This window comes from Chelmon rostratus, chromosome 9 (assembly GCF_017976325.1).
Source record: "Chelmon rostratus isolate fCheRos1 chromosome 9, fCheRos1.pri, whole genome shotgun sequence".
NCBI classification, from domain to species: domain Eukaryota; kingdom Metazoa; phylum Chordata; class Actinopteri; order Chaetodontiformes; family Chaetodontidae; genus Chelmon; species Chelmon rostratus.
The window spans coordinates 12,746,380-12,773,986 of NC_055666.1; the positions used below are offsets into that span (position 1 = coordinate 12,746,380).

At 43.5% G+C, this 27,607-nt stretch overlaps 3 protein-coding genes across 4 annotated transcripts; all 3 read right to left on the reverse strand.

Moving 5' to 3' along the window:
* Positions 1 to 49: 49 nt before the first annotated feature.
* hnrnpaba (heterogeneous nuclear ribonucleoprotein A/Ba) lies at positions 50 to 3,841 on the reverse strand. Of its 2 annotated transcripts, none has more exons than XM_041943795.1 (9): positions 3,711 to 3,841; positions 2,965 to 3,194; positions 2,367 to 2,535; positions 2,112 to 2,270; positions 1,891 to 2,022; positions 1,687 to 1,777; positions 1,411 to 1,566; positions 1,216 to 1,301; positions 50 to 760 (listed from the first exon to the last, which is right to left on the reverse strand). In XM_041943795.1, the coding sequence occupies exons 2-8, from the start codon at positions 3,177 to 3,179 to the stop codon at positions 1,231 to 1,233; spliced, it is 993 nt and encodes a 330-aa protein (XP_041799729.1). In that variant the 5' UTR covers positions 3,180 to 3,194; positions 3,711 to 3,841; the 3' UTR covers positions 50 to 760; positions 1,216 to 1,230. The 2 variants fall into 2 exon arrangements, with proteins under 2 accessions (XP_041799729.1, XP_041799728.1); XM_041943794.1 differs by having other exon boundaries at positions 3,658 to 3,751.
* Positions 3,842 to 5,298: 1,457 nt separating this feature from the next.
* On the reverse strand, positions 5,299 to 7,533 carry nme5 (NME/NM23 family member 5). Its single transcript, XM_041944505.1, has 5 exons — positions 7,208 to 7,533; positions 6,414 to 6,619; positions 5,793 to 5,893; positions 5,583 to 5,701; positions 5,299 to 5,413 (listed from the first exon to the last, which is right to left on the reverse strand). Exons 1-5 carry the CDS (start codon positions 7,331 to 7,333, stop codon positions 5,324 to 5,326), a joined length of 642 nt encoding a protein of 213 aa, XP_041800439.1. The 5' UTR covers positions 7,334 to 7,533; the 3' UTR covers positions 5,299 to 5,323.
* A 266-nt stretch (positions 7,534 to 7,799) lies between these two features.
* rack1 (receptor for activated C kinase 1) lies at positions 7,800 to 12,332 on the reverse strand. Its single transcript, XM_041943811.1, has 8 exons — positions 12,126 to 12,332; positions 11,425 to 11,596; positions 10,076 to 10,223; positions 9,507 to 9,602; positions 9,204 to 9,314; positions 8,751 to 8,891; positions 8,404 to 8,514; positions 7,800 to 8,158 (listed from the first exon to the last, which is right to left on the reverse strand). Exons 1-8 carry the CDS (start codon positions 12,232 to 12,234, stop codon positions 8,093 to 8,095), a joined length of 954 nt encoding a protein of 317 aa, XP_041799745.1. The 5' UTR covers positions 12,235 to 12,332; the 3' UTR covers positions 7,800 to 8,092.
* Positions 12,333 to 27,607: the final 15,275 nt, after the last annotated feature.

Below are 27,607 nucleotides of genomic sequence, written 5' to 3' on the forward strand. Positions count from 1 at the left end.
TACAAAACATTTAACATTAACTTTACAAATAATAACAAAAAGATCCAAGTGTAATATAAACCAAAAGTTTATTTCTACCAATTTGCCCAAGACACTAGAGGAATGAGTTTCCAGTGAGAGAGGGAGTACCCTCGTACATTAACAGGCTTGCGTTCAGTTGAATAACACTAGTAAAGCAACTTAAAATTGCAAACATGATGGGGAAGGAATCTCCTTAAAAGCCAAAAGAAAAAAAAAAAAGATGCTGGTTGTCTTCGTCTACTAGACCATCTGCAAACATTCACTTGACACGCTTACAATGACACCCTTTGATTAGTTTAAATCCCTTATTTAGCCTCACCCCACATCTGAAGCCATGCAACTCGCATCCAACACTCAGCACGGGAGAAAATAACTAAAGATCTAGAAACACCAAAAGGAAAAACAAAAAGCAAACTTGTTTTATTTGTGAGCTTTAAAAGCTCTTGCTCCTGCTCATCTGTAAATCCAGTAGACATGTAAAAATACAACCATACAATACATTAGATTCAAAAAGGTACCAAAAAGTACAGTAAAAATAACACTTCCATCACTGGAAATGTAAATGGACACAAAACAATATAAAATAAAAAGTGGAAAAGTGACATTTGCTTCCCCAGTTCCTCACTTGATCTGTACAAATGGAGCATGAGTCCAAATTTCTGCCAACTCCAAAGGAAAAGCCAGAGCCCATGTTCGCTGTGGTCAGACCATGGATCTCTTTTTCTTATTTACTTTAGACCTTAAGAGAAAAACACGGTGCTTAACGTTACTGAGAATAAACCAAATACGGCATGCAGTTACACAGAGACAGACAGGTGCATGAATGAGTTTGACAGGTCAGTGAATGGACAGACATACTTTGGGGGGGGGGGGGGGGGGGGGGGGGGGAGAGGGCGCGACTGCTAGCTACTTCACACCTAGCACCCTGGTGAAAGGTGAAACGGTCCTGCTCCTGTTCAACCACCACCAACTCAACCCTTATTGATCAAGTAGTGTTTGTATAGATGCATCTTAAGATGGCTGACAGGTGGAATGAATCCATCTTTAATGATCACAGACCCCACAACACGGCCTACCCTAACCCCACCACAATGTTTGAATGGATTTAGAGTAGATGGACATCTTTGGGGTCAAAAGGCACCAATGGTTACAGCTATGTTCTCATACTACCACGGATGATGCAAAAATGCATACCTGCACTACGTGTGATCAGTATGGCTTGTAGCTACTCTGGTGGCCTCCACGTCTTGGAGTTTTCCCATAGCTTGTATTGCCCTGGTCTGGAGGACAAGAGAAAAAGGGACTGAGTTCTTCTGTACAACAAGGAGGACCAAGAAAATAAAAGTTTCTCTCATTCTTTTTCTTTCCCTGGGGGCACTTATCGCTTACTGTATTCGTAGCCACCCCCATAGCCGTAATAACCAGCAGAGTAGTCATAGTTGCCATAGCCGCCGTATCCATAGCCTTGCTGTCCATAGCCATAGTTCTGGTTGTATCCCTGGTTCCAGTAGTTGTTGTAACCTTGATTCCAGTTCTGGCCCTGGCCTAGAAACAACAGGTGAGGCCTTTGTCACAACTCTTCAGCACACAGGACCCTGGCGGTTACTCTGCATTTTCAAATTATTTTTTTTTGCTGGTATAACGTGCAAAAAAAAAAGTGCTTACCTCCACGGCCCCTGCCGCGTCCTCCATATCCACGGGCACCATACTGCTGCTGCTGGTAGACCTCTTTGGGCTGGGCTATTTTGATTTCACACTGGAACATCACACAAAAGCACATTATATTGCAGCATGATATGCTTTTTGTAACCTACATAAGTCCATTACACCCAATTTCACCTGTTTGCAGAATATGTGATATGCTATTACCTTGCTTCCACCGACGTTGTGGTACTTCTTCTCCATAACCTTCTTTACAGGCGCCTCTTCTTTATACGTGATAAATACGAATCCCCTCCTCTTTTCCGTCTTTGGATCTTGTGGAAGCTCAATGGTCTCGATCTAAATGAGAGGAAAACAAACCTTTAAGGCAACTACTATCATAAGCAAAATTGTTTAAGAAACTGACGAAAATCTACTGAATATCGTACCTCTCCAAAGGTCCCAAAATACTCCTGAATGACTTCCTTTGAGGTGTCAGGATTAAGGCCTCCAACAAAGATTTTCTTGACTGGATCTTTCTTCATGGCCATCGCCTTCTTGGGGTCAATCACTCTGCCATCTAGTTTGTGCTCCTTCTGTTCAAGAACCTAAAAAAAACAACAAAAACAGGAAGACATTGAAAATGACCCATCTTGCAAACACAGAGTTCCTTGTGCTCCAATAAAACCGTAAACACTGCTCACCTTTTCTACACTGGCTGCGTCTTTAAAGAGAATGAAGCCGAAGCCTCTTGACCGGCCTGTCTGCTGGTCCATCTTTATGGTGCAGTCTGTCACCTCGCCAAATTTAGAGAAGTAATCCTTAAGATCCTTCTTGCTTGTGTCCCAGCTGAGACCACCAACAAACATTTTCCTATGTGCAGAAAAAGGGAAAGGGACATGATAAGAATCATTTGCAGTACCACTATTCCAACTTTGTATCTGGCTGTGGAGTGGGGGTGGTGTTGGGCAGGAGGGGGGTGTAAATGTACACACTGTTCCAGAACATCTGTTGGCCCAATGACGTATGGAGGTAGACTATAGTTGCTAATGCTTACAGGGCATTTTAGATTTATTCAACATACTGAAAATAACTACGATAAGACCACAGCAGGCACCTCGAATTCAGTCTCTCATGAGCCACTACATGTTAGATTTGATCCCAGCTCAAGCGCCCATCCCCCCTCCGCTCTGCATATGGCGCCAACAAAGGCCGGTTGAACAAAGAAACATGGCAAACCAGGAGTGCTTATTATGAGTGTCGGCTTCACACAAGATTCACACTGTGCCATTTTTAACTTACCCCGCATCTTCCTCGCCTTTGCTGGCGTCGATTTGACCGCCCTCCGTGCCGCCGTTTTGCGAATTCCCGTCCGCGTCGGGCCCGTCGCCCTCTCCGCAGTCATTCACGGCGCTCTCGCCGATTCCCTCTTCGGTGTGGTCGGCACCGTTATAATCATCGTCGACTTCGTGGCCGTTTTCTGATGTTTCCATATACTGCTGCTCTGTCTCAGACATGTTGCACTGTTATACCTAAGACCAAAGCAAAAAAAAACCCCAAAAATCAAGTTCTAAAATCATGGGGGTGGTTATATAATCCGTCATGTCGTACATGCTTCGCCATTTACATGATGCCAATGCATGCATTTCCCACCATTTTGGCCGGCACTGTCGCGTTCCATACATTCACAGAAGGCCGTTACTTGTTGGCGAATGCCAGCAAATGGTTACTGAGTAACGTTAAACCCGCAACACGACAACCACCAAGGCAGAAAAGTGCATCTCTGCTACTGCCAAAGATTAGAAAAACACGTAGTCGTCTGTACCACACTGATAAGCTAAGCCTGGACTGTACAACTCAAATTCGCAGTTACCGTTATGTAATGCGGAGGCCGTGCTAGTCGCACTGTAGGCCTGAATATTTTTATAATTACAGATATTTCACCTAAATCTACCAGAAAAATAGCGAAAAAACTACAAAAATCAAAGTACTTACGTGACAATACAATGGAAAAAACCAAGACTAAAGAAGTAGGAAAACCTGCTTACTGGTCACACAACCGGAGAGCTCTCTTCAAGATGGATTCTCCCACACGACGACAACTCGTGGTTGGTTTTCTAGAACCGGCAGAAAAAAACGACATTTCTGCGGAGGAGCCGTCTGATTGGATAAGCACTGCTGCCATTAATGATGCTGACCAATTACATATACGTCGCTTTCTTTTCACAGTAGATGTTCACGCCCTTAACTCTCAGGAAGGAACTGTGTTCCACTTGTGCTGTAAATGAAAAGGACTTGTTCATGGCTCGGTAAATTCAGTTATGTAGATGATTGTTCATAATTCGAATGAATAGCCACTGCTTTGTTGAATAATGTTACTAAGCGTTACTATTAGAATTTGACTGACTTGCACTGTTATTCACAGTATGACATACCTGTAGTCAAGTGTAACGGTAGCACAATTCAGGGTCATGAAAATTAACGAAAGGTATGTGGAAAATGTCTTTTTCACCTTTTTGTATAAATGAACACAGAGCTGTCATCAAGCTCTTTGTATTTCTCTCAGGGACTACTGTACAAGTTTAAAACATACAACATGGATTGGAGAAAATAACACTAAAAAATAATCAAGTCAAATAAAAAAATTGCAAAAGGTTTGCAGTGAACACTATTGTTTTGTTTTTATTCGGATTCTTGTGGAGATGTTGATTAATCTCTGTTGTAATTAATGAGAGATGTGCTGCAGGGTTGCACTACCATCCATTGTGACTTGTTCCTGTTATTTTTTCTAAATCCTGTAGATAGTTTTTATATAGCGGCAGTTTTTATATTAATTGCCATGTTTTGTTCTGTTGGATTAAAGAAAATTCACTTCATTTATTTTCCCTCCATCGATTTCTTCTGTGCGGGCCACAGGGACCAGAGCCTGTCTAATAACCAGCAGCCTACACAGTGAATTAAGAACCACATACAAGAACCAGTATGTTACTATGATGATACATAGTAATCATCATAGTAACATACTGCAGACCAAATAATCTACAATCAATAGTCTTCAGAGACTGACTGAAATAGCCAGCCATCAAAATAATCTTCCATATCTGTCCTCAAAAAACACACATTACTACTGCTGCAATGAACATTCAGATTACTTTCCATAATCAGTCTCATAGCTGCCATGCGAACTGCTATAAATCAGCCTGAATAAAATACTGTAGTGCTCACTTTGTGCATTCTGTAACATATTTGTTGGACAGCCATGTGCACATGTCAGTCCTTTACTTGCTGGATTACTTTCTTGTTCCATTTCTAGAGGAACAAGAAGATATGAAGCCAGTCAAAGCAGGTAGACAAACAAGTTACTGTCTGAATATCTGGTCCAATTTACTTAATGTTCTCTTCTCAACTTAGGTCATACAGCTCATCCAAGTCATTCGTTGTAATCATGCTTTAAACTTTTTAACCCATTGGTAATTAAAGATGTGAAACCTGGTTGAACCCTTTAAAGAAGTGTTCAAAAAGATGAAGGCTAACTTTACCAAACAGCAAACAAACCAGTGATGAAGACATTTTATTTCATCTTAGCATTGAACGATACATTTGTTTAAAGAAATAACATTGTCTGAGACTATCATCTATCATAGTCATCCCTCTTGTTTCCCTATTGTCCTTCTGCTTCTTCCACAATGTCTCCATAACATATTTGAGGCCTATTTGGGTCATTGTTGATCAGCCAGTCAGCAAGCCAAATCTATTAAAAACAAAAGTGCAGGATTATGGAATGCAATGTTTCAGGGACAAAGGCTCCAGCACACCAGCAAACAACATGGTAACAGTAATATTCAGCAACAAAAAATAACTGGCTAATGAATAAAACTATCCACCAGTATATCTTAAAATCTTGAGCATCAAATACTTACACAGGGATTGTGTGGCTTTTGCTTGCAGAGCTCAGTGAGTCCACGTAGCAGAGTTGGGTTTACATACCTGCTCAGGTATTCTTTAATCGCTTCTCTTGAAGGAAAGGGTTCAATTACAGCTACAGAGAGAAGACATTTGAGGTACATAATTGTGTTCAGTGCTACATTTCTATACAAACAACCGTATGTGTGAGTATGCATATGACCTACAGTTTGGGAACATGAATTTGATCTCCCTTTCAGCCGCATGAAATGAGTCGCTGCCGTGGAGTGCGTTTTTCAGGTCAGACGTGCCATATTTTGCTCTAAGGCTGGGAAAAAAATAGACTACATTCACATAAATATGTCTGCCAGAGTTTTCAAACCTTTAACCTTTTGCATTAGATAAAAACAGTAAATCACTCCATTAAGTCATAGGATGAATCACACATACAGGGAATGGTGAACTATGTACTGTAAGTCATAGTAGTCAGAGGCTGTGGCCCACAATCACAGGGAATATTTTCAGGGTACTTTATCAAAACCATATAGAGAATGTACTGTAAAACCCAATATTATTGTTTTGTTTAAATAAACTATGTCCATCACACAGCACTCCCTTTCTGAATATGTCTGACCAAAGGTTTTGGTGCCAAGATAAGAAATATTCAAGTATTGCGAAACCCCAATGTGGATGTGCTCACAGACTAATGTGTATGGGACAGGAAACAGAACCTATGTTGTGGTAGGGGTATTAATAGTTATTCGAAGCATTTCATATACTGAAGGTCTAAAATAACACAATAAACAACAAAACAAAGAATCTGAATCGCTACAAGTTAACAGACTGACCAGCCTGGATGAGTTTCTCTGGCCTTGATGCTGTTGACAGGCCCTATGATGGACTTCCAGTGGGCGACAGCATTATCGCGGGCCAGAGTCATGGCAATGATGGGGCCAGAGCTCATGAAGGCCGTCAAGCTGGGAAAGAAGATCTTTCCATACTGGTCTGCGTAGAAGTCACTGCATTGCTCTGGACTCAGTTGCAGCTTCCGCGTCTGCCACAGGAATGAAGAATTGGGCACTTCAGTGAAATATGAACTGACACTGGATTTTTGATGACAAAGTCTTATGATTCATCCTCCTATGTTGATTACTATTATTATTATTATTACTATTATTATTATTTCAGTAACAGACTTTTTAAATAAACATCTCCGAAACTTGGTTATCAAATGTGACCATCAGTGCTGAACACGACATTGTCAGCGCTCTCTGGTGGCCAAACTATACACTGGCAAAACTATTTCTCTTGCTCTAAAAGCAACTTTTGCATTCATGTACTACAACGTCGTTGCATATCAACCTTCATAAAGTCAGTGTAAATATATGTAAATAATTGACCAGTAAAATCAGCCATGCCGATGTATCAATCAATCAATCAAACCATACACAAATGGAGAAACGGCTTCCTTGCTCTTGTACGATCGTCTTATCATGAAACGTAATTACACAACCTATTGCTTCAGAAGTCTTCAGGTCGGTCACACCCTTCATGACATTTCCTAATGATAACACATCCTGTACTTTACAGACGTTCAGGTTACTATGTCTACCGCTGTATTTTCCAAGACTCTTAAACCAACCTGCAGGATAATGAAGCCAGATTTGAGGATAACATCCTCAATCTCCTTAGCTTTGTGGATGGCATCTGGTTTAATAAGGGCCAGAGTTCTTTCCACATAAATACGAGGATATGTAGTTTGGTCCATCTCCCTCTTTATGTAACACAAGCACCTGTTGCCGATAACGTTAGCGAATGAAGTAACGATACTTTTGTCAGTCCTATCAACTAACGCTGAACATTAGGCATTAATTAGCACAAGACGCGAGACAGCTAAATTTCACTTGACGCGTAAGTGCTTAATAATTTGTTTCGATTTTAAAACGTTACAAACAATCTCCTAACAGAGGCTATGCTAACGCTATTTGCTAACTCAACCCACGGCTCCACGGTCTATATTCTGGTTGCCAGGATACGACTAAATCTACGGCAAGCCACGTAGCTCAGTCGATATTATGCACAAAAGGGTGCTCGATGACCATGGACAATATTAATTCGGCTTCTGCAATTAAACAGATATTACCCCAACAAGTCTTTGGTGTAAATAACCTCAACATTTGCTAAACTAGACAAAAGATTTAAGCATAAACACCAATAAAATGACCAAAAACAAGTATGATTCTTACTTTTAATTCGTTTTTTCTTAACCAAAATTGCTTTTAAATAAACCCATGTATTTGTTAGTTTTTGCATTATGGCTGTGATGAGGTTTGGAATACATCGTTATCCCCACCGACATCAACTACTTTGTGTGAAATAAAATTCAAAAGGAAAAAGGCAAGTTTATTGTAATAAACACCTTATTGTATGTATTATTTCACTGGTATCAGAAGTTGTTGAAACCAAGACGGCATACATGTTCTTTTCAAAACAGTCTTTTATTCAAAGTTGCTTCGAGGACAAGCTCTTATCGAGTTCCAATGGTGACCTGCCACACTCTGATCAGGTTGTCAGTGTAGCCAGCAAACAGGGTCTGGAAAGAAAGGGACAGATGAACAGCAATTCTCAAATTCTCTCAATTTATAGTTTATAATTAGGACATTAATTGTCAAGTAAGCGTGTTTCTAGTTCCCCTCATATTTGCAGGACTGTCACCATTAGACATCAGAGTTAAAAGTGAATGGGTATAATCACTGGGGGCTGAGCACTAAAACCACAACCTCATGAGATAGCCAGACATGTACTGAAAGGTCTGCTACAGAGATGAGTGTGTTGTACCTGTCCATCAGCAGACCATGCCAGGGAAGTGCACTGTGGGGGTTCAGCCTTGCTGTTTGTGCTGATCACTTCCTGTCTCAGCTCATCCACAATGATCTTGCCCTCCAGATCCTACATGAGAAAACACCAGAGGCAATGCAATCAGTAAGTGATCAGTAGTAGCACAGGGTCAATAAAAGAAGTTAATGCAAAGCTCAAAGTTAAGTACACAATGATCAAATTGGTCTAAGTTAGAGCTCAGAAACAGCCTCTTTATCATCAAAGAATACAGTCGGCATTCAAAGTTCCATCACTGCTCTTTGTACCGTAGCTTTAATGCATCATATACAGAATATGAGGTATTTTACCCAGATCTTGATACTGGGGCCAGTGGCAGCACACAGCCAGTATCGGTTGGGACTGAAGCAGAGGGCATTGATGGTGTCACCACTGTCCAGGGTGTAGAGGTGCTTGCCCTCATTCAGGTCCCACAGCATGGCCTGACCATCCTGGAGAAAAAGAAAATAAGCTTGAATAACTAGATTTATCAATATAGTTGATTTCCAGGATATTTACATTATGCTTAACAGCTAACTAATTTTTTTTATCTAACTCTCAAGCACAACACAATGATCTTTAGTGCAGGTAACACTCAGAAACAGCCTCTTTATCATCATGGTAAACAGAAGCATCTTAGGTCATCATCACTGCTGAAACCTGCAACCTGGACTTTCAATCTAGTAGAGAATGGACTAGGAGAGGTCAAAAACCCATTCTATTGCAGTCTCTAATAATATTAACAAAAAAAGTTTATTTCATACCCTTCCTCCAGATGCACACAGGGAGCCATCAGGAGAGACAGTCACTGTGTTCAGGAAGCCAGTGTGGCCAATGTGGTTGGTCTTCAGCTTGCAGTTGGCCAGGTTCCACACCTAGGAGCAAAGGACAGGAGGATTACATTAAACATACAAGAGTAGAAAGACCACATTAAAGCTAGATGGCTTTAATGTGCCTCATCAACACAAAAACTTATCAGTGAGGCCATACATGACGCCATACATGAACGTTTTTCAAATGATTTTAAATTAGGCTTAACAGCAAACAACATTGTTGCACAAACATACCTTGACCATCTTGTCCCAGCCGCAGGAGACAATGATGGGGTTGCTGCTGTTGGGGGAGAAGCGCACGCAAGATGCCCACTCAGAATGGCCCTCATCCTGCAAATTTAGGAGGTACATTTTCTCAATGCAAGATTGTCTGGTTACACAACATTACAGATTTGTTTTTTTAACGGCAAGATTAAGTCATTACGATCTCTGTCCTCGCAAGCATGGTGGGACAAACATGGGCATCAACAGTAAAGTGTTTTGTCTGGCTGCTGATTAGCAGCTGAAATTATATATAGGTTCAACCAAGGTCACTGCAACCTTTGTTGAATGAAATCAAGGATTTGCAATGTTGTAGAAAGCTAGTCTTGTCAAGGTAATGTTTCTACTGATGACTGAATGAGCTGTATGTTTCCTTTTGAAATCAATTGGAACTGTATTTCACAAGGGCTGTTTGGTTTTTCAACTAGTAGGGAGTTTCAACTTAGAATTCAATGTTGTGCAAAGTCATTGCCCAGTAATTAAATCCAGTTTCACTGACAGAAAGATGACTTCTATTCAACAGACATAAGTTGGCAGCTCACCTGGATGGTGTACTTGCAGACTCCAAGAGTGTTCCACAGCTTGATGGTCTTGTCCCGGGAGCCTGACACAATCTGGCGGTTATCAGCAGAAAAGGCCACGCTCAAAACATCCTTAGTGTGTCCAACAAATTGCCGGGTGGTCAAGCCACTGTGGAAACATCACACCAAACATTTCAGATGATCGCTCATTTCAGATGAACTCAAGACACCCAAGACATAAGTATGTTCAATATCACTTCAGCTACACCTAATGAGCACTACTCCAAAAGCTACACAGACATTTAACATTTAAGACAACTTCTTCCTAAAGCAATATTCAGGCTGCATTTACAAAGTTAACATAAGAGAAAGCTCATTTGTAATGTATCATGTTTGGGTTAGAAATTATTCAAGAAAGGCATGCACTGGCACCATCCTTGATCCATTAATGTGCCACGTGAACACTGCACGATTTTTTTCCCCAAACTTTTTTATGGCTCAATGAGGACAGAGTGTGGATACACAGGCCAGAAAAATTGGGTACACGAGCTGGATGGAAATTAATATTTACCATTTACTAGCATCAGTGTTTTCTGTGTCATCTCGTTCCATACCGACAGTGCCATTTAAAATTTCCAATAGGCGTAAGCACCTACTACAAGTAATATACATTATATAAAGCATATACTGTATGGTTGGTCGAGGGTTTTCCAGAAACATGACATATCAGTCATGTAATGTGACTTCCATGGGTTGTGGTGATCTGCCAGTACTGCATGAGAGACAGTGTGGAAACAATCTAGCTAAATGTATTACCAGCTAATCAAAATATCTTCTTGAAAATATTGTTTTGTAACTACTCATTTAAGAAGAGATGAATTATCATTATGGTATATCATTAAAATCATCTGTTAATACAGACATTATTCAGTCATACTGCCCAACCATGATGCAACTTTGCAACTTTCCCTGGGTTTATTACAGACTAGGAAGAAAGGCAGACCTGATGTGCCTCAGCAACAACTGACACTGTTATTTGGGAAGTTTTTTGTGATTCCTGTGGCTAAGCTACTGCTTAAATGTCAAACTTTATATTAAGTGTTTGAAGTTTTACAACAAACCTACTTTTTACCTGGCTTAAACAATGAGATATTTTGTTTTCCTGCAACTAGTTATAATACGAAGGTCAGTTCTGATTTCATGCATCCAGAGTTCCTTGCAGCAATGAAAACACTTTCCTGCTAAACCTTTACATCTGTTCCACATAAACACAAACCAAGCATCTGCAGTAAATGTACAGAAAATGGCTTACTACCCTGAACCCCAAACATCTGACCAGTGCTGTGAGGACTTCCACTCCCTGAACTTACGTGGTGAGGTCCCACAGACGGAGGGTCCCATCCCAGGCACCAGACAGGGCAAACTGTCCATCTGAGGAGATGACAACATCACTTACAAAGTGAGAGTGGCCCTTCAAGGAGCGCTGGGGGATGCCATAGTTGGTTTCATCACGGGTCAGCTTCCACATGATGATAGACTTGTCTGAAAAACAAACATATGACTTTATTTACCTCAGTGATCATATTTCATTCAGGAAAGAGCAGAGACTTTGAACGTTAGCATGTAATGACACCATCGTGTGAGTGCATGTCAGGAGAAGGAAAGCTGTCAAACGTTCAGAACTCAAGATCGATCTATCAAGACTAGTAGTTGATCGTTGACAAGTCCACACATTTGTGCATGTATCGACACTTGAAGTGAATACCCTTATTATTACACGTGTCACAGATGCACTGTGGGTATGCAAGACTGAATTACAGATGACGCCAAATAGTATTAGCTAGCTTAGCTAACCGGTGTGTTGAACGCAGCTGAGTTAGAGCAATTTGTGTCATTGTACAAACCGAATAAAACACTACATGTCTTCGTGGCTGTTTATACTGACTTCATATGTCACTCACACACGAGCACCAGCAACGTCGTTTAATCTCACGTTACAGCAACCCAGCTAGCTGACTAATGCTAACTGTTATCCTAGCCATGTTGGCGAAGCCGGCGGGGGAAACCTCACCTCGGGACGCCGACAGAATCATGTCGGGATATTGGGGCGTAGTGGCGATCTGGGTGACCCATCCACTGTGGCCCTTCAGGGTCCCCCTCACTGTCATCTGCTCGGTCATTTTGGCGAGGTTCGGTGGTGCCTTTTACAAGGATGAATTCGGATTTTTCAGATGCCCTGAAAAACCTAAGTCCTCATCGCATCTAGGCACAGAGGAAAAGGAAGTTCACACCCGGATGCAAAAACTATGAGGGGTGAGCAGCCCGCAGAGGATTCTGGGAAATGAGGCCTTCTTATTTTTACTGTGCAATACTATGGTCAGATCAGAGAACAACGAAGGCTCAAATATCTAAAATATGAATATATAAAATAACTGCTCAAAATATTACAAATGGCAGAATTGGTAAAAAAAAAGAGGCTTGTTTTTAAGGTGATCTCTGCTGTTTCTGCCTTAAGAAACCTGAAAACACTGAACACCTTTCTGATTCCTGTTCCAAACTTATGTTGAGAGAGAAATCTCTCTCTCTCTCTCTCTCTATATATATATATATATATATATATATATATATATATATATATATATATATATATATATATATAGCTATTTATTGGTATTTAGTGTTGTTTAGTTTAGTATTTAGTTTTGTTAGTATTTAGATTTGATTATTCTTAATCAATTTATTTGATTTCATTATGATTAGATTTCTGTTAGTATTTTGTTTATTTGTTTAGTATAGGTGTTTTCTTGTTTGTCATTTGTGGTTTTGTTTCATTTGGACACGTTAAGGGGGCAACCGATGATATAAGTAGGGCTAAGGGACCAGCATGCACCTGGGTGGGCAAATGGTTTTTTACCGGAGCGGGAGAAGCACTGTGGAATGTCTTTGTTCTTTGCTTGCTCGCTGTTTGGTGAAATAAACCACGTTTTTTGTTGAAATTGAACATTTCTTTGGACAGTACGTTTTTCCAATCCGCATACACCACAAAGCCATGGTGCAGCAGTGGCCCTTTGATTTTTTATGATTTGAAGTTTGGTTTGAAATTTTTTGTTGCTTGGACAAATGGCTACTACAATATATATATAGGGTTGACATCAAGCTATATACGTATATATATATATATATATATATATATATATATATATATATATATATATATACAGTGCCTATCATAAGTATTCACCCCCTTTGATGTTTTACCCTTTTATTGCTTTCATAAATCAATCATGGTCAATAAAATTTGGCTCTCTTAACACAAAAATTTATTGGAAAAAACTCTTTAATGTCAAAGTGAAAACAGATTTCTATAAAGTAATGTTAATGAAATAAAAATATATAAATAAAAATAACTGTTTGCATAATTATTCACCCCCTTTTTTATTTAATGGTCTAATTCAATAGAGGTCTATCAAATTGTTGCCAATAATCTCACAATTAGTGAAATGAAGATCACCTGAGTGGTGTGGGTGTGTTTCAAGTGATTGAGTTGTAAAACACCTGTGTCTGAAGGGTCCAGAGAGTGGTTGATCAGTATTCCTGGCTAACATTACACCATGAAGACAGAAGAACACTCTAAGCAACTCAGGGAAAGGGTTATTGAGAAGTACAATTCAGGGGATGGTTACAAAAAAATTTCCAAGGCACTGAACATCCCCCGGAGTTCAGTGAAGTCAATTATCAAGAAATGGAAGGAATATGGCACTTGTGTGAATCTGCCTGGATCAGGCCGCCCTCGTAAACTGAGTGACCGTGCAAGTAGGAGACTAGTGAGAGAAGCCACCAAGACCCCTACAACTACTCTGAAGGAGTTACAAGCTTCAGCTGCTGAGATGGGAGAGACTGTGCATGTAGCAACCGCTGCCCGGGTCTTCACCGGTCAAAGCTTTATGGGAAAGTGGCAATGAGAAAGCCACTGTTGAAGAAAAGTCATATTAGATCTCGACTAGAGTTTGCCAAAAAGCAAGTGCAGGACTCCATGGTCAAGTGGAAGAAGATTCTTTGGTCTGATGAGACCAAAATTGAGCTTTTTGGCCATCAGACAAGACGTCATATTTGGCGGAAACCAAACACTGCACATCACCAAAAACACACCATCCCCACTGTGAAGCATGGTGGTGGCAGCATTATGCTGTGGGGATATTTCTCAGCAACTGGACCTGGAAGGCTTGTAAAGATAGAGGGCAGAATGAATGCTGCAAAATACACTGAAATCCTGGGGGACAATCTTTTTCAGTCTGCAAGAGAACTACGACTTGGGGGAAGATTTATTTTCCAGCAAGACAATGATCCAAAACATACTGCAAAAGCAACACAGGAATGGTTAAAAAAGAACCAGGTAAATGTTCTGGAGTGGCCGAGTCAAAGCCCAGACCTCAATCCTATAGAGAATTTGTGGCTGGACTTGAAAATGGCTGTTCATGCCAGATACCCACGCAACCTGACAGAGCTTGAGCAGTTTTGCAAAGAAGAATGGAGCAAAATTGCAGTGGGCAGATGTGCAAGATTGATTGAAACCTATCCACACAGACTCACTGCTGTGATTGCAGCCAAAGGTGCATCTACTAAATACTGACTTAAGGGGGGTGAATAATTATGCAAACTATTATTTTCATTTATATAATTTTCTTTTATTAACATTACTTTATAGAAATCTGTTTTCACTTTGACGTTAAAGAGTTTTTTCCAATAAATTTTTGTGTTGAAAAAGCTAAATTTTATTGACCATGATTGATTTATGAAAGCAATAAAAGGGTAAAACATCAAAGGGGGTGAATACTTATGATAGGCACTGTATATATATATATATATATGTCTGTGTGTCCCATCATTCCTCCCTTCATCCCTCCCTTCATCCCCCTTCATCCTCCTTTCATCCCTTCATCTGTCCCTTCATCTCTCCCTTCATCCCTCCCTTCATCCACCCTTCTCTTCCTTTATCCCTCCCTTCATCCACCCTTCTCTTCCTTCATCCCTCCCTTCATCCCTTAATCCCCACTTCATCCCTTCATCCCTCCGTTCATCTCTCCCTTCATCTCTCCCTTCATCTCTCCCTTCATCCCTTCATCTCTCCCTTCATCTCTCTCTTCATCTCTCCCTTCATCTCGCCCTTCATCCCTTCATCTCTCCCTTCAACTCTCCCTTCATCCCTTCATCCCCCTTCATCCCTCCCTTCATCCCCCTTCATCCCTCCCTTCATCCCTTCATCCCCCCTTCATTCCTCCCTTCGTCCCTCCCTTCATCCCCCGTCATCCCTACCCTTCATCCCTTCATCCCTCCATCCCTTCATCCCTCCCTTCATCTCTCCCTTCATCTCTCTCTTCATCCCTTCATCTGTGTGTGTGTGTATATATATATATATTTATCATCCCTTCATCCCTCCCTTCATCTCTCCCTCTGTCCCTTCATCTCTCCCTTCATCCCTTCATCTATCCCTTCATCTGTCCCTTCATCTCTCCCTTCTTCTGTCCCTTCATCTCTCCCTTCATCTCGCCCTTCATCCCGTCATATCTCCCTTCATCTCTCCCTTCATCCCTTCATCCCCATTCATCCCTTCCTTCATCCCCCTTAGCCCTCCCTTCATCCTGTCATCCCTTCATCCCCCCCTTCATCCCTCCCTTCGTCCCTCCCTTCATCCCCCGTCATCCCTACCCTTCATCCCTTCATCCCTCCATCCCTCCCTTCATCTCTCCCTTCATCCCTTCATCTGTCCCTTCATCTCTCCATTGATCTCTCCCTTCATCTCTCCCTTCATTTCTCCCTTCATCCCTTCATCTCTCCCTTCATCTGTCCCTTCATCTCTCCCTTTATCCCCCTTCATCCCTCCCTTCATCCCTTCACCCCCCCTTCATCCCTCCCTTCGTCCCTCCCTTCATCACCTGTCATCCCTACCCTTCATCACTTCATCTCCCTTCATCCCTTCATCCCTCCCTTCATCCCTCCCTTCATCTCTCCCTTCATCCCTCCCCTCATCACGTCACCCCCTTCATCCCTTCATCCCTCCCTTCATCTCTCCCTTCATCCACCCTTCTCTTCCTTCATCCCTCCCGTCATCTCTCATCCCTTCATCTCGCCCTTCATCCCTCCCTTCATCCCTTCATCCCTTCACCCCCCCTTCATCCCTCCCTTCGTCCCTCCCTTCATCACCTGTCATCCCTACCCTTCATCCCTTCATCTCCCTTCATCCCTTCATCCCTCCCTTCATCCCTCCCTTCATCTCTCCCTTCATCCCATCCTTCATCCCTCCCATCATCCCTTCATCCCCCTTCATCTCTTCCTCCTTCCCTTCTTCTCTCCCTTCATCCACCCTTCTCTTCCTTCATCCCTCCCTTCATCCATTCATCCCTCCCTTCATTCCTCCATCCCTCTCTTCATCCCCCCTTCATCCCTCCATGCATCCCTTCATCCCCCTTCATCCCTCCCTTCATCTCTCCCTTCATTTTTCCCTTCATCCCTTCATCTCTCCCTTCATCCCTTCATCTCTCCCTTCATCTCGCCCATCATCCCTTCCTTCATCCCTTCATCCCCCTCCCTCATCCCTTAATCTCTCCCTTCATCCCTTCATCCCCCTTCATCCCTCCCTTCATCTCTCCCTTCATCCCCTCATATCTCTTTTCATCTCTCCCTTCATCCCTTCAACTGTCCCTTCATCTCTCCCTTCATCTCTCCCTTCATCCCTTCATCCCCTTTCATCCCTCCCTTCATCCCTTCATCTCTTCATCCCCCCCTTCATCCCTCCCTTCATCACCTGTCATCCCTTCCTTCATCCCTTCATCCCCCTTCATCCCACTCTTTATCTCTCCCTTTATCTCTCCCTTCACCCCTTCATCTCTCCCTTCATCCCTTCATCTCTCCCTTCATCTGTCCCTTCATCTCTCCCTTCATCCCTTCATCTCTCCCTTCATCTCTCCCTTCATCCCTTCATCTCTCCCTTCATCTGTCCCTTCATCTCTCCCTTCATCCCTTCATCCCCCTTCATCCCTCCCTTCATCCCCTGTCATCCCTACCCTTCATCCCTCCATCCCTTCTTCCCTCCCTTCATCTCTCCCTTCATCTGTCCCTTCATCTCTCCCTTCATCCCTTCACCTCTCCCTTCATCTCTCCCTTTCTCTCTCCCTTCATCCCTTCATCTCTCCCTTCATCTCTCCCTTCATCCTTCCCTTCATCCCTTCATCCCCTTCATCCCTTCATCCCTCCTTTCATCTCTCCCTTCATCCCTCCCTCCATCCACCCTTCTCTTCCTTCATCCCTCCCTTCATCCCTTTCACACCAGCAGCCAAGCTGTCATGAAGCTTTTAATGTATTTTCAAAAGCCTAAAGTTCTATATTTAACAGTTTTATATGTTGCACCTTTGTAGAAAACTTCATTTAACACTCATTTTGCTCACAAAGTGGATTCACAGGCAGCTGCAGAGGTTGAAAGCTGCTACCGTTCAAAGCTCGCTTGTGGTTTCTCAGCAGGGACGGACGAGTTTTTACCACTTTCTGATGAGTTCTAAAGCCTTTATAAGTTGTAACTAATGGTTTTAGTAATTGCTAATGGATAATTTACCAATGCTTTATGGTCAGTTATGAACTATTAAACTCTGGATTGGATCACAAGTCAGGACTAGCTAACGAGCCAGAGGGCTAAGTAATTCAGTAATTCAATGGAGAATAAAATATAAAAAATCCAGATGTGAACAGGTATGATGCATCTGGAGTCAAGTGAGAACAGAGATGGAGATTTTTCTGTATTCATATATAAAACTGATCAATGAATTAATCAATAAAGAAAATAATCATTAGTTTCCAGCCCAACAGGAAGTAGAGCTGAAACCATCTGCACCTTTTTTATGGGTTTCTGCAGCATCACTGAGTGGCAGACTCACTGGTCAGAGTCTGTTAATCACAGTGTCGTGGCTGATGTAATGCTGATATTTAACAGGAACATCACAAACACTGTGTGGGACCTGCTCCTCGCATCCCTCCCCTTCCTGCCTCCTTCTCTCTCTCCCTCCTTCTCTCCCTTCATCCCTTCTACATCCCTCCCTCCTTCTCTACCTTCATCCCTTTCTACATCCCTCCTTTCATCCCTCCCTTCATCCCTCCATCCATCCCTTCATCCCTCCATCCATCCTTTCATCCCTCTCTTCATCTCCCCTTTCATCTCTCACTTCATCCCTTCATCTCCCCTTCATCTCTCACTTCATCCCTTCATCTCTCCCTTCATCCCATCATCCCTCCCTTCATCCCCCTTCATCCCTCCCTTCATCCCTTCATTCCTTCATCCCCCTTCTTTCCTCCCTTCGTCCCTCCCTTCATCCCCCGTCATCCCTACCCTTCATCCCTTCATCCCTCCATCCCTCCATCCCTTCATCCCTCCCTTCATCTCTCCCTTCATCCCCCGTCATCCCTACCCTTCATCCCTTCATCCCTCCATCCCTTCATCCCTCCCTTCATCTCTCCCTTCATCTCTCCCTTCATCCCTTCATCTCTTCATCTCTTCATCTCTCACTTCATCTCTCCCTTCATTTCTCCCTTCATCCCTTCATCTCTCCCTTCATCTCTCCCTTCATCCCTTCATCTCTCCCTTCATCTCTTCATCTCTCCCTTCATCTCTCCCTTCATCCCTTTGTCTCTCCCTTCATCTGTCCCTTCCTCTCTCCCTTCATCCCTTCGTCTCTCCCTTCATCTGTCCCTTCCTCTCTCCCTTCATCCCTTCGTCTCTCCCTTCATCTGTCGCTTCATCTCTCCCTTCATCCCTTCATCTCTCCCTTCATCTGTCCCTTCATCTCTCCCTTCATCTTGCCCTTCATCCCTTCATCTCTCCCTTCATCTCTCCCTTCATCCCTTCATCCCCCCCTCATCCCTCCCTTTGTCCCCCCATCATCACCTGTCATCCCTTCCCTTCATCCCTTCATCTCCCTTCATCCATTCACCCCTCCCTTCATCCCTCCCTTCATCCCCCGTCATCCCTACCCTTCATCCCTTCATCCCTTCATCCCTCCCTTCATCTCTCTCTTTATCTCTCCCTTCATCCCTTCATCTCTCCCTTCATCCCTTCATCTCTCCCTTCATCTCTCCCTTCATCCCTTCATCTCTCCCTTCATCTGTCCCTTCATCTCTCCCTTTATCCCTTCATCCCTCCCATCATCCCGCCTTCATCCCCCCTTCATCCCTCCCTTCATCCCTCCATCCATCCCTTCATCACTCCCTTCATCCCTTCATCTCCCTTCATCCCCTCAAATCTCTCCATCTCTCACTTCATCCCTTCATCTCTCCCTTCATCTGTCCCTTCATCTCTCCCTTCAACCCTTCATCCCCCTCCAGCCATCCCTTCATCTCTCCCTTCATCCCTTCATCCCCCTTCATCCCTCCCTTCATCCCTCCATCCATCCCTTCATCACTCCCTTCATCCCTTCATCCCCTCAAATCTCTCCATCTGTCCCTTCATCTCTCCCTTCATCTGTCCCTTCATCTCTCCCTTCAACCCTTCATCCCTTCATCCTCCTTCATCCTTCCCTTCATCCCTTCATCCCCCCTTCATCCCTCCCTTCGTCCCTCCCTTCTTCCCCCATCATCCCTACCCTTCATCCCTTCATCCCTCCCTTCATCTCTCCCCTTATCTCTCCCTTCATCCCTTCATCCATTCATCCCTTCATCTGTTCCTTCATCTCTCCCTTCATCCCTTCATCTCTCCCTTCATCCGTTCATCCCCCTTCATCCCCCCTTCATCCCTCCCTTCATCCCCCGTCATCCCTACCCTTCATCCCTTCATCCCTCCCTTTATCTCTTCCTTCATCTCTCCCTTCATCTCTCCCTTCATCCCTTCATCTCTCCCTTCATCCCCCCTTCATCCCTTCATCCGCCGTCATCCCTCCCTTCATCCCCCTTCATCCCTCCCTTCATCCCTTCATCCCCCCTTCATCCCTCCCTTCATCACCTGTCATCCCTACCCTTCATCCCTTCATCTCCCTTCATCCCTTCATCCCTCCCTTCATCTCTCCCTTCATCCACCCTTCTCTTCCCTCATCCCTTCATCCCTCCCTTCATCCCTCCATTCATCTCTCCCTTCATCCCTCCCTTCATCACTTCATCCCCCTTCATCCCTTCATCCCTCCCTTCATCTCTCCCTTCATCCACCCTTCTCTTCCTTCATCCCTCCCTTCATCCCTTCATCCCTTCATCCCTCCTTTCATCTCTCCCTTCATCCCTCCCTTCATCCCTTTCACACCAGCAGCCAAGCTGTCATGAAGCATTTAATGTATTTTCAACAGCTTAAAGTTCTATATTTAATAGTTTTATATGCCGTACCTTTGTAGAAAACTTTATTTAACACTCATTTTGCTCACAAAGTGGATTCACAGGCAGCTGCAGAGGTTGAAAGCTGCTACCGTTCAAAGCTCGCTTATGGTTTCTCAGCAGGGACGGACGAGTTTTTACCACTTTCCGATGAGTTCTAAATCCTTTATAAGTTGTAGCTAATGGTTTTAGTAATTGCTAATGGATAATTTACCAATGCTTTATGGTCAGTTATGAACTATTAAACTCTGGATTGGATCACATGTCAGGACTAGCTAACGAGCCAGAGGGCTAAGTAATTCAGTAATTCAATGGAGAATAAAATATAAAAAATCCAGATGTGAACAGGTATGATGCATCTGGAGTCAAGTGAGAACAGAGATGGAGATTTTTCTGTATTCATATATAAAACTGATCAATGAATTAATCAATAAAGAAAATAATCATTAGTTTCCAGCCCAACAGGAAGTAGAGCTGAATCCATCTGCACCTTTTTTATGGGTTTCTGCAGCATCACTGAGTGGCAGACTCACTGGTCAGAGTCTGTTAATCACAGTGTCGTGACTGATGTAATGCTGATATTTAACAGGAACATCACAAACACTGTGTGGGACCTGCTCCTCACATCCCTCCCCTTCCTGCCTCCTTCTCTCCATCCCTCCTTCTCTCCCTTCATCCCTTACTACATCCCTCCCTTCATCCCCCCTTCATCCCACCCTTCATCCCTTCATCCCTCCCTTCATCCCTTCATCCCCGTCATCCCTCCCTTCATCCCTTCATCTCCCCCTTCATCCCTCCCTTCGTCCCTCCCTTCATCCCCCGTCATCCCTACCCTTCATCCCTTCATCCCTTCATCCCTCCCTTCATCCCTTCATCTCTGCCTTCATCCCTTCATCCCCCTTCATCCCTCCCTTCATCCCTACCTTCGTCCCTTCCTTCATCACTTCATCCCCCTTCATCCCTTCATCCCTCCCCTTCATCTCTCTCTTCATCCACCCTTCTCTTCCTTCATCCCTCCCTTCATCCCTTCATCCTCTTCATCCCTTCATCCCTCCAGACAAACAACGAGACTCAGGGATGGCTGCTAAGCTTAGCTGGTGCTAGCCAATGATCCTGCAAAGCAAACCATGCCTACATTTCTAAAAATTTGACTTCTAATATAAAATTATCAGAACGAAAGATATCCTAAAAAATAACAGTAATTCAATGGAGAATAAAATAGAAAAAATCCAGATGTGAACAGGTATGATGCATCTGGAGTCAAGTGAGAACAGAGATGGAGATTTTTCTGTATTCATATATATAACTGATCAATGAAAAATCAATAAAGAAAATAATCATTAGTTTCCAGCCCAACAGGAAGTAGAGCTGAAACCATCTGCACCTTTTTAATGGGTTTCTGCAGCATCACTGAGTGGCAGACTCACTGGTCAGAGTCTGTTAATCACAGTGTCGTGACTGATGTAACGCTGATATTTAACAGGAACATCACAAACACTGTGTGGGACCTGCTCCTCGCATCCCTCCCCTTCCTGCCTCCTTCTCTCCTTCCCTCCTTCTCTCCCTTCATCCCTTTCTACATCCCTCCTTTCATCCCTCCCTTCATCCCCCTTCATTCCTCCATCCATCCCTTCATCCCTTCATCCCCCTTCATCCCTCCCTTCATCCCCCTTCATCCCTCCCTTCATCCCTTCATCCCCCCTTCATCCCTCCCTTCATCCCTCCCTTCATCCCCCTTCAACCCTCCCTTCATCCCTTCATCTGTCCCTTCATCCCCTCATCCCTCCCTTCATCCCTTTATTCCCCCTTCATCCCTCCCTTCATCCCTCTTCATCCCTCCCTTCATCTCTCCCTTCATCCATCCCTTCATCCCTTCATCCCCCTTCATCCCTTCATCTCTCCCTTCATCTCTCCTTTCATCCCTTCATCTGTCCCTTCATCTCTCCATTCATCCCCTCGTCATCCCTTCACCCCCCTTCATCCCTCCCTTCATCTCTTCATCCCTTCACCTCTTCATCCCTCCCTTCATCCCTCCCTTCATCCCCCTTCATCTCTCCCTTCATCCCTCCCTTCATCCCTTTATCCCCCTTCATCCCTCCCTTCATCTCTCCCTTCATCCCTCTATCCCCCTTCATCCCTTCATCTCTCCCCTCATCTCTCCCTTCATCCCTCCCTTGGATCACAAGTCAGGACTAGCTAACGAGCCAGAGGGCTAAATAACCAGACTCAGGGATGGCTGCTAACCTTAGCTGGTGCTAGCCAATGATCCTGCAAAGGAAACCATCCCTACATTTCTAAAAATTTGACTCCTAATATAAAATTATCAGAAAGAAAGATATCCTAAAAAATAACAGTAATTCAATGGAGAATAAAATAGAAAAAATCCAGATGTGAACAGGTATGATGCATCTGGAGTCAAGTGAGAACAGAGATGGAGATTTTTCTGTCTTCATATGTAAAACTGATCAATGAATTAATCAATAAAGAAAATAATCATATATATATATATAGAGAGAGAGTTTGATGTCAACCCTGTTGTTTCTGTCTGTCTAACCCTAACCCTAATCCTATTATATTACTGAGTATTGTTTTTACATTTGTAATGCTTAAATAGTTGTAATCACTGAAGATTTTTCTTAAGATATTTTTTCAACAATCTGCACTTATGGTTGTGCGAGAAAAAAAAATCTAAAATAAAATGTTTAAAAGCAAGTTAAGATAACCTTTATTGTCATTCAGCATGGACATGTCAACGAAATTTGCATTGCAACCCCCGTGTTAGAAAGAAAGCTAAGAAATATAAGTTTGCCATCTTCCTACAATCCTTGAGAGAAAAGAAATCACTTACAAATGTATTTTTTAAGCAATTCTCTTTCTCACATTTTTTAGTTAAGATGCAAGCAACATAGATGAAATATAAAAATCCCATAATGATCAATTACCATAACGCATGTGGCACCTATTTAATTGACACAATATAAGCTAATTTGCTAATTTAAATATAGCTATTATTTAAAATCAAAAACAGGAAATTCAGAGTTGCTGTGAACAATCTGAGCAGATCCAACGCTCCCTTCCTGACAAGCCCGGAGGCACAAGGTTTCTGGACTCAAGAACGCAGACCCACACAGCAGCAAGATTTTCAAAATATAAGGATAATTTATTAACAGAAATCGCTCAGGTAGTAATGCAAAATACATTTGGCAAGATATCAAAGTACAACAAAAAGCGCTAAGGATTATTATGACTGGTAAAAAACTAAACTAACTAGGACACAAGAAGGCTTGGAGAAAAGTAACAACAAAAAGCGCAAGGCAAGACTAAGCACAAGGCTGGATAACAAAGTACAACAAAAGACGCTAGGCTAGACTAATCAATATAGCAAGGTAACAAAGTTCAAACAAAAGATATAATACTAGACTAAAGACAAGACTTACAAGGGAATCAGGAGACAAGGATCATGAAAGCTAGACAGCAAGGCAGTACAAGACATGGCACGAGACAATCTGGCACAGGACAAAGGGAGACGCGGACTATATATACACAAGGTAACAATGAATAGGTGGAGACAATTAGGGCGGGGTAAACAATCAGACAGGTGGCAAACACACCGGGAAGTCAAGGGCCTGAAACAAGGAGAGTTAGGTTTCACAATAAAACAGGAAGTGCAAGACAAGACATGACGCTCGTGAACAAAACACATTAACACATCTGACGAGACATGACAGTACCCCCCCCCCTCTAGGGCCGGCCCCTGATTGCCCAGGAACCTCTGGATGTCGTCTGTTGAAGTCCGATATCAGAGTCTTATCTACGATGAAGGATCTCTCCTCAGGGCCATAACCCTCCCAGTCCACCAGATACTGGAAACCCCATCCTCTGCGGCGCACGGCAAGGAGCTTTTTAACCGTGCATACGGGTCCTCCGTCTACCAGGCGAGGAGGTGGAGGTGGACAGGTTTGAGTTTTGATACATGGAATGTAGGGTGGACTTTCATTAACCTGGGGAGTTTCAGACGGACAGATACTGGGTTCATGACTTTTGACATGGCAAATGGGCCCACAAACCTGGGTGCCAGTTTTTGGGAGTGCACATGGAGGGGGAGATCCTTCGTGGACAGCCAAACCTTTTGGCCCTGAGTATACTGTGGTGCCGCACTACGGTGGCGATCAGCCGCTGTCTTCACCCGTGCCTGATTCCTGCACAGTATGCTCCTTGCTGCTGCCCAGATGCGCCAGCATCGTCTCACCAGGGCGTGGGCTGAGGGGACGGTCACCTCCCCGTCATTGACCTCGAAAAGAGGGGGTTGATAACCATACACAACATGGAATGGAGACATTCCCGTGGCTGCTGTGGGTAGGGTGTTGTGTGCGTCTTCTACCCATGTGAGGTGGTCACTCCAGGACGTCTGGTTTTGGGAGACAAGGCAACGGAGGCAGGTTTCTAGATCCTGATTCATACGTTCACTTTGGCCATTGGATTGAGGATGGTACCCGGAGGTCAGACTCACAGTGGCACCCAGCATTTGACAGAATTCTTTCCAAAAATTAGCAGTGAATTGGGGGCCTCTATCGGACACAATGTCTTTGGGGAACCCATGAATACGGAACACTTCTTTAATCATGACAAGGGCAGTGTCTTTGGCTGAGGGCAATTTGGGCAGAGCAATAAAGTGAGCCATCTTGGAGAATCTGTCCACTACCGTAAGCACAGTGGTGTTACCTCTTGAGGGGGGAAGTCCCATGACGAAGTCCAGCGAGAGGTGTGTCCATGGCCTCTGAGGAATGAGTAGCGGCTGCAGGAGTCTGGACGGGTTCTGCCGGCAAATCTTGTTCCTGGAACAGACTTCACAAGCCTGAACATTTTCCAACACATCTTTTTTCATGGTGGACCACCAGAATCTTTGCCTGATTACGAATTCTGTTCTTTTAACCCCCGGATGACATGTAAGCAAGGATGTGTGTGCCCAATGGATAACCTGCGACCTCAGTCGAGCCGGTATGAACAACTGGTCGCTGGGACAGCCTGCAGGGGGTTCATCACCCTCATTAGCTTGTTGCACATACTTTTCTATTTGCCAAGTAACCCCTCCTACCACACAATTCAGTGGTAGGATGGTCTCGGGTTCCTTGGCGGCCGGTTCCGGTTCGTACAGACAGAGCATGGGTTTGGTGTTCTGGGAACCGGGTCTGTACGAAAGCGTGAACCGGAACCGGCTGAAAAACAGTGCCCAACGGGCTTGTCTGGCATTCAGTCTTTTAGCCGTCTTAATATACTCTAAATTTTTGTGGTCTGTCCACACTAAGAACGGCTGTTCAAGCGGCTGTTCAAGCGCGGTCTTGACTGCTGGCAACTCCCTATTGCCCACATCATATTTCTTCTCTGCAGGGTTCAACTTACGTGAGAGATATGCACATGGGTGAATCTTATTATCTTTGGCAGAACGTTGAGACCATACTGCCCCTACCCCCTCGTTGGAGGCATCTACTTCCACCTCGAACTGCTGTTGTGGATCCGGTACCGTGAGGACTGGAGCGGTAATGAAGGCTGTCTTCAGGCCTTGGAAGGCAGCTTCTGCACCTGGAGACCACTGAAAAACTGTTTTGGCAGAAGTGAGAGTGTGGAGAGGAGCAGCAACAGAACTGAAGTTCCTTATGAACTTTCTGTAAAAGTTTGCAAATCCCAGAAATTGCTACAGTTTCTTACGATTGGTCGGGACCGGACAATTAGCCACAGCGCTCACTTTTTCAGGGTCCATCTGAATCTGGTTCTTGGTAATAATGTACCCCAAAAATGAAACTTGGTTAGTGTGGAATTCACACTTTTTGGCCTCGACATACAGGTGATGTTCTAATAGTCGTGAGAGGATTTGTCGGACATGACGCTGGTGGGAGTCCAGGTCAGGAGAAAATATTAAAATGTCATCAAGGTATACAAATACAAAATCATTTAAGTACTCTCTCAAAACATAATTAACGTACCCTTGAAAAAAAGCTGGGGCATTCATTAGTCCAAAAGGCATCACCAAATACTCGTAGTGGCCACTGGCCATGGGGTAATGCAAAATACATTTGGCAAGATATCAAAAGTACAACAAAAAGCGCTAAGGATTATTATGACTGGTAAATAACTAAACTAACTAGGACACAAGAAGGCTTGGAGAAAAGTAACAACAAAAAGAGCAAGGCGAGACTAAGCACAAGGCTGGATAACAAAGTACAACAAAAGACGCTAGGCTAGACTAATCAATATAGCAAGGTAACAAAGTTCAAACAAAAGATATAATACTAGACTAAAGACAAGACTTACAAGGGAATCAGGAGACAAGGATGATGAAAGCTAGACAGCAAGGCAGTACAAGACATGGCACGAGACAATCTGGCACAGGACAAAGGGAGACGCGGACTATATATACACAAGGTAACAATGAACAGGTGGAGACAATTAGGGCAGGGTAGACAATCAGACAGGTGGCAAACACACCGGGAAGTCAAGGGCCTGAAACGAGAGGAGAGTTAGGTTTCACAATAAAACAGGAAGTGCAAGACAAGACATGACGCTCGTTAACAAAACACATTAACACATCTGACGAGACATGACACTCCCACATTGACCAACTGCAGCCAATTGTGTAAACCTGTTGTTTAGTCTTAGAAACAATGAGCTCATTGAGCTGTAACAATGGAGGACATATGAGAGTGATTTGTGAAAATGTTTCTGTTTTTGTTTGATGAAATTTGTGAAATTAAGAGCACACTTTATATGCTTGAAGGGAAACACACCAGTGTCTGGCCTTCTTATGGATATATTTGAGTCAGATGGTCCAAAAAAAACCCTGATGCTATCAACACTGAATGAGAAGAAACTTTCCGCTGTTGTTGTGTCATGCAGAATTAGTTTAACATAATGAGAAGCTGCTGAATTGGAATTTTCCGCAGGCTCTTTCAACAGCAACCTGAGGGTGGCAGGGACTGACCGCTAGCTTAATGTATCTTCTAACCTTCTGGACTCCTCTGTGTTTTTGGTGTTCCTGGAGCAGCTGGGAGTGGACGTTGTAATGATCTGAACATGAGGGATGTTCTCAGTTAAGCTATTCCCTATGAGGTAGACAGATGGCGCATGCGCAGTAGGAAGCCTGAAGGTTGAGAGTTGAGTGAAATACACAGTTCCTCATGTACGTGTGTAATAACAATGCAAGTTACAGATAAAGGCAAT

Bases quoted from the DNA above. Each gene is read 5' to 3' on its own strand.
- rack1 (XM_041943811.1), bottom strand. From the start codon at position 12,234: ATGACCGAGCAGATGACAGTGAGGGGGACCCTGAAGGGCCACAGTGGA. The intron at 9,315-9,506 runs GTATGTTTGTGC...CTTTGCTCCTAG, and splicing joins GCTGGGACAAGATGGTCAAG to GTGTGGAACCTGGCCAACTG. The intron at 8,159-8,403 runs GTACAACACACT...CTTTCTTTCCAG, and splicing joins CATGGTCTGCTGATGGACAG to ACCCTGTTTGCTGGCTACAC.
- hnrnpaba (XM_041943795.1), bottom strand. From the start codon at position 3,179: ATGTCTGAGACAGAGCAGCAGTATATGGAAACATCAGAAAACGGCCAC. The intron at 2,536-2,964 runs GTAAGTTAAAAA...TTCTGCACATAG, and splicing joins AAAGGCGAGGAAGATGCGGG to GAAAATGTTTGTTGGTGGTC. The intron at 1,567-1,686 runs GTAAGCACTTTT...TGTTGTTTCTAG, and splicing joins ACGCGGCAGGGGCCGTGGAG to GCCAGGGCCAGAACTGGAAT.
- nme5 (XM_041944505.1), bottom strand. From the start codon at position 7,333: ATGGACCAAACTACATATCCTCGTATTTATGTGGAAAGAACTCTGGCC. The intron at 5,894-6,413 runs GTCAGTCTGTTA...TTTTTTTCCCAG, and splicing joins AGAGAAACTCATCCAGGCTG to CCTTAGAGCAAAATATGGCA. The intron at 5,414-5,582 runs GTAAGTATTTGA...TGTTTTTAATAG, and splicing joins AAAAGCCACACAATCCCTGT to ATTTGGCTTGCTGACTGGCT.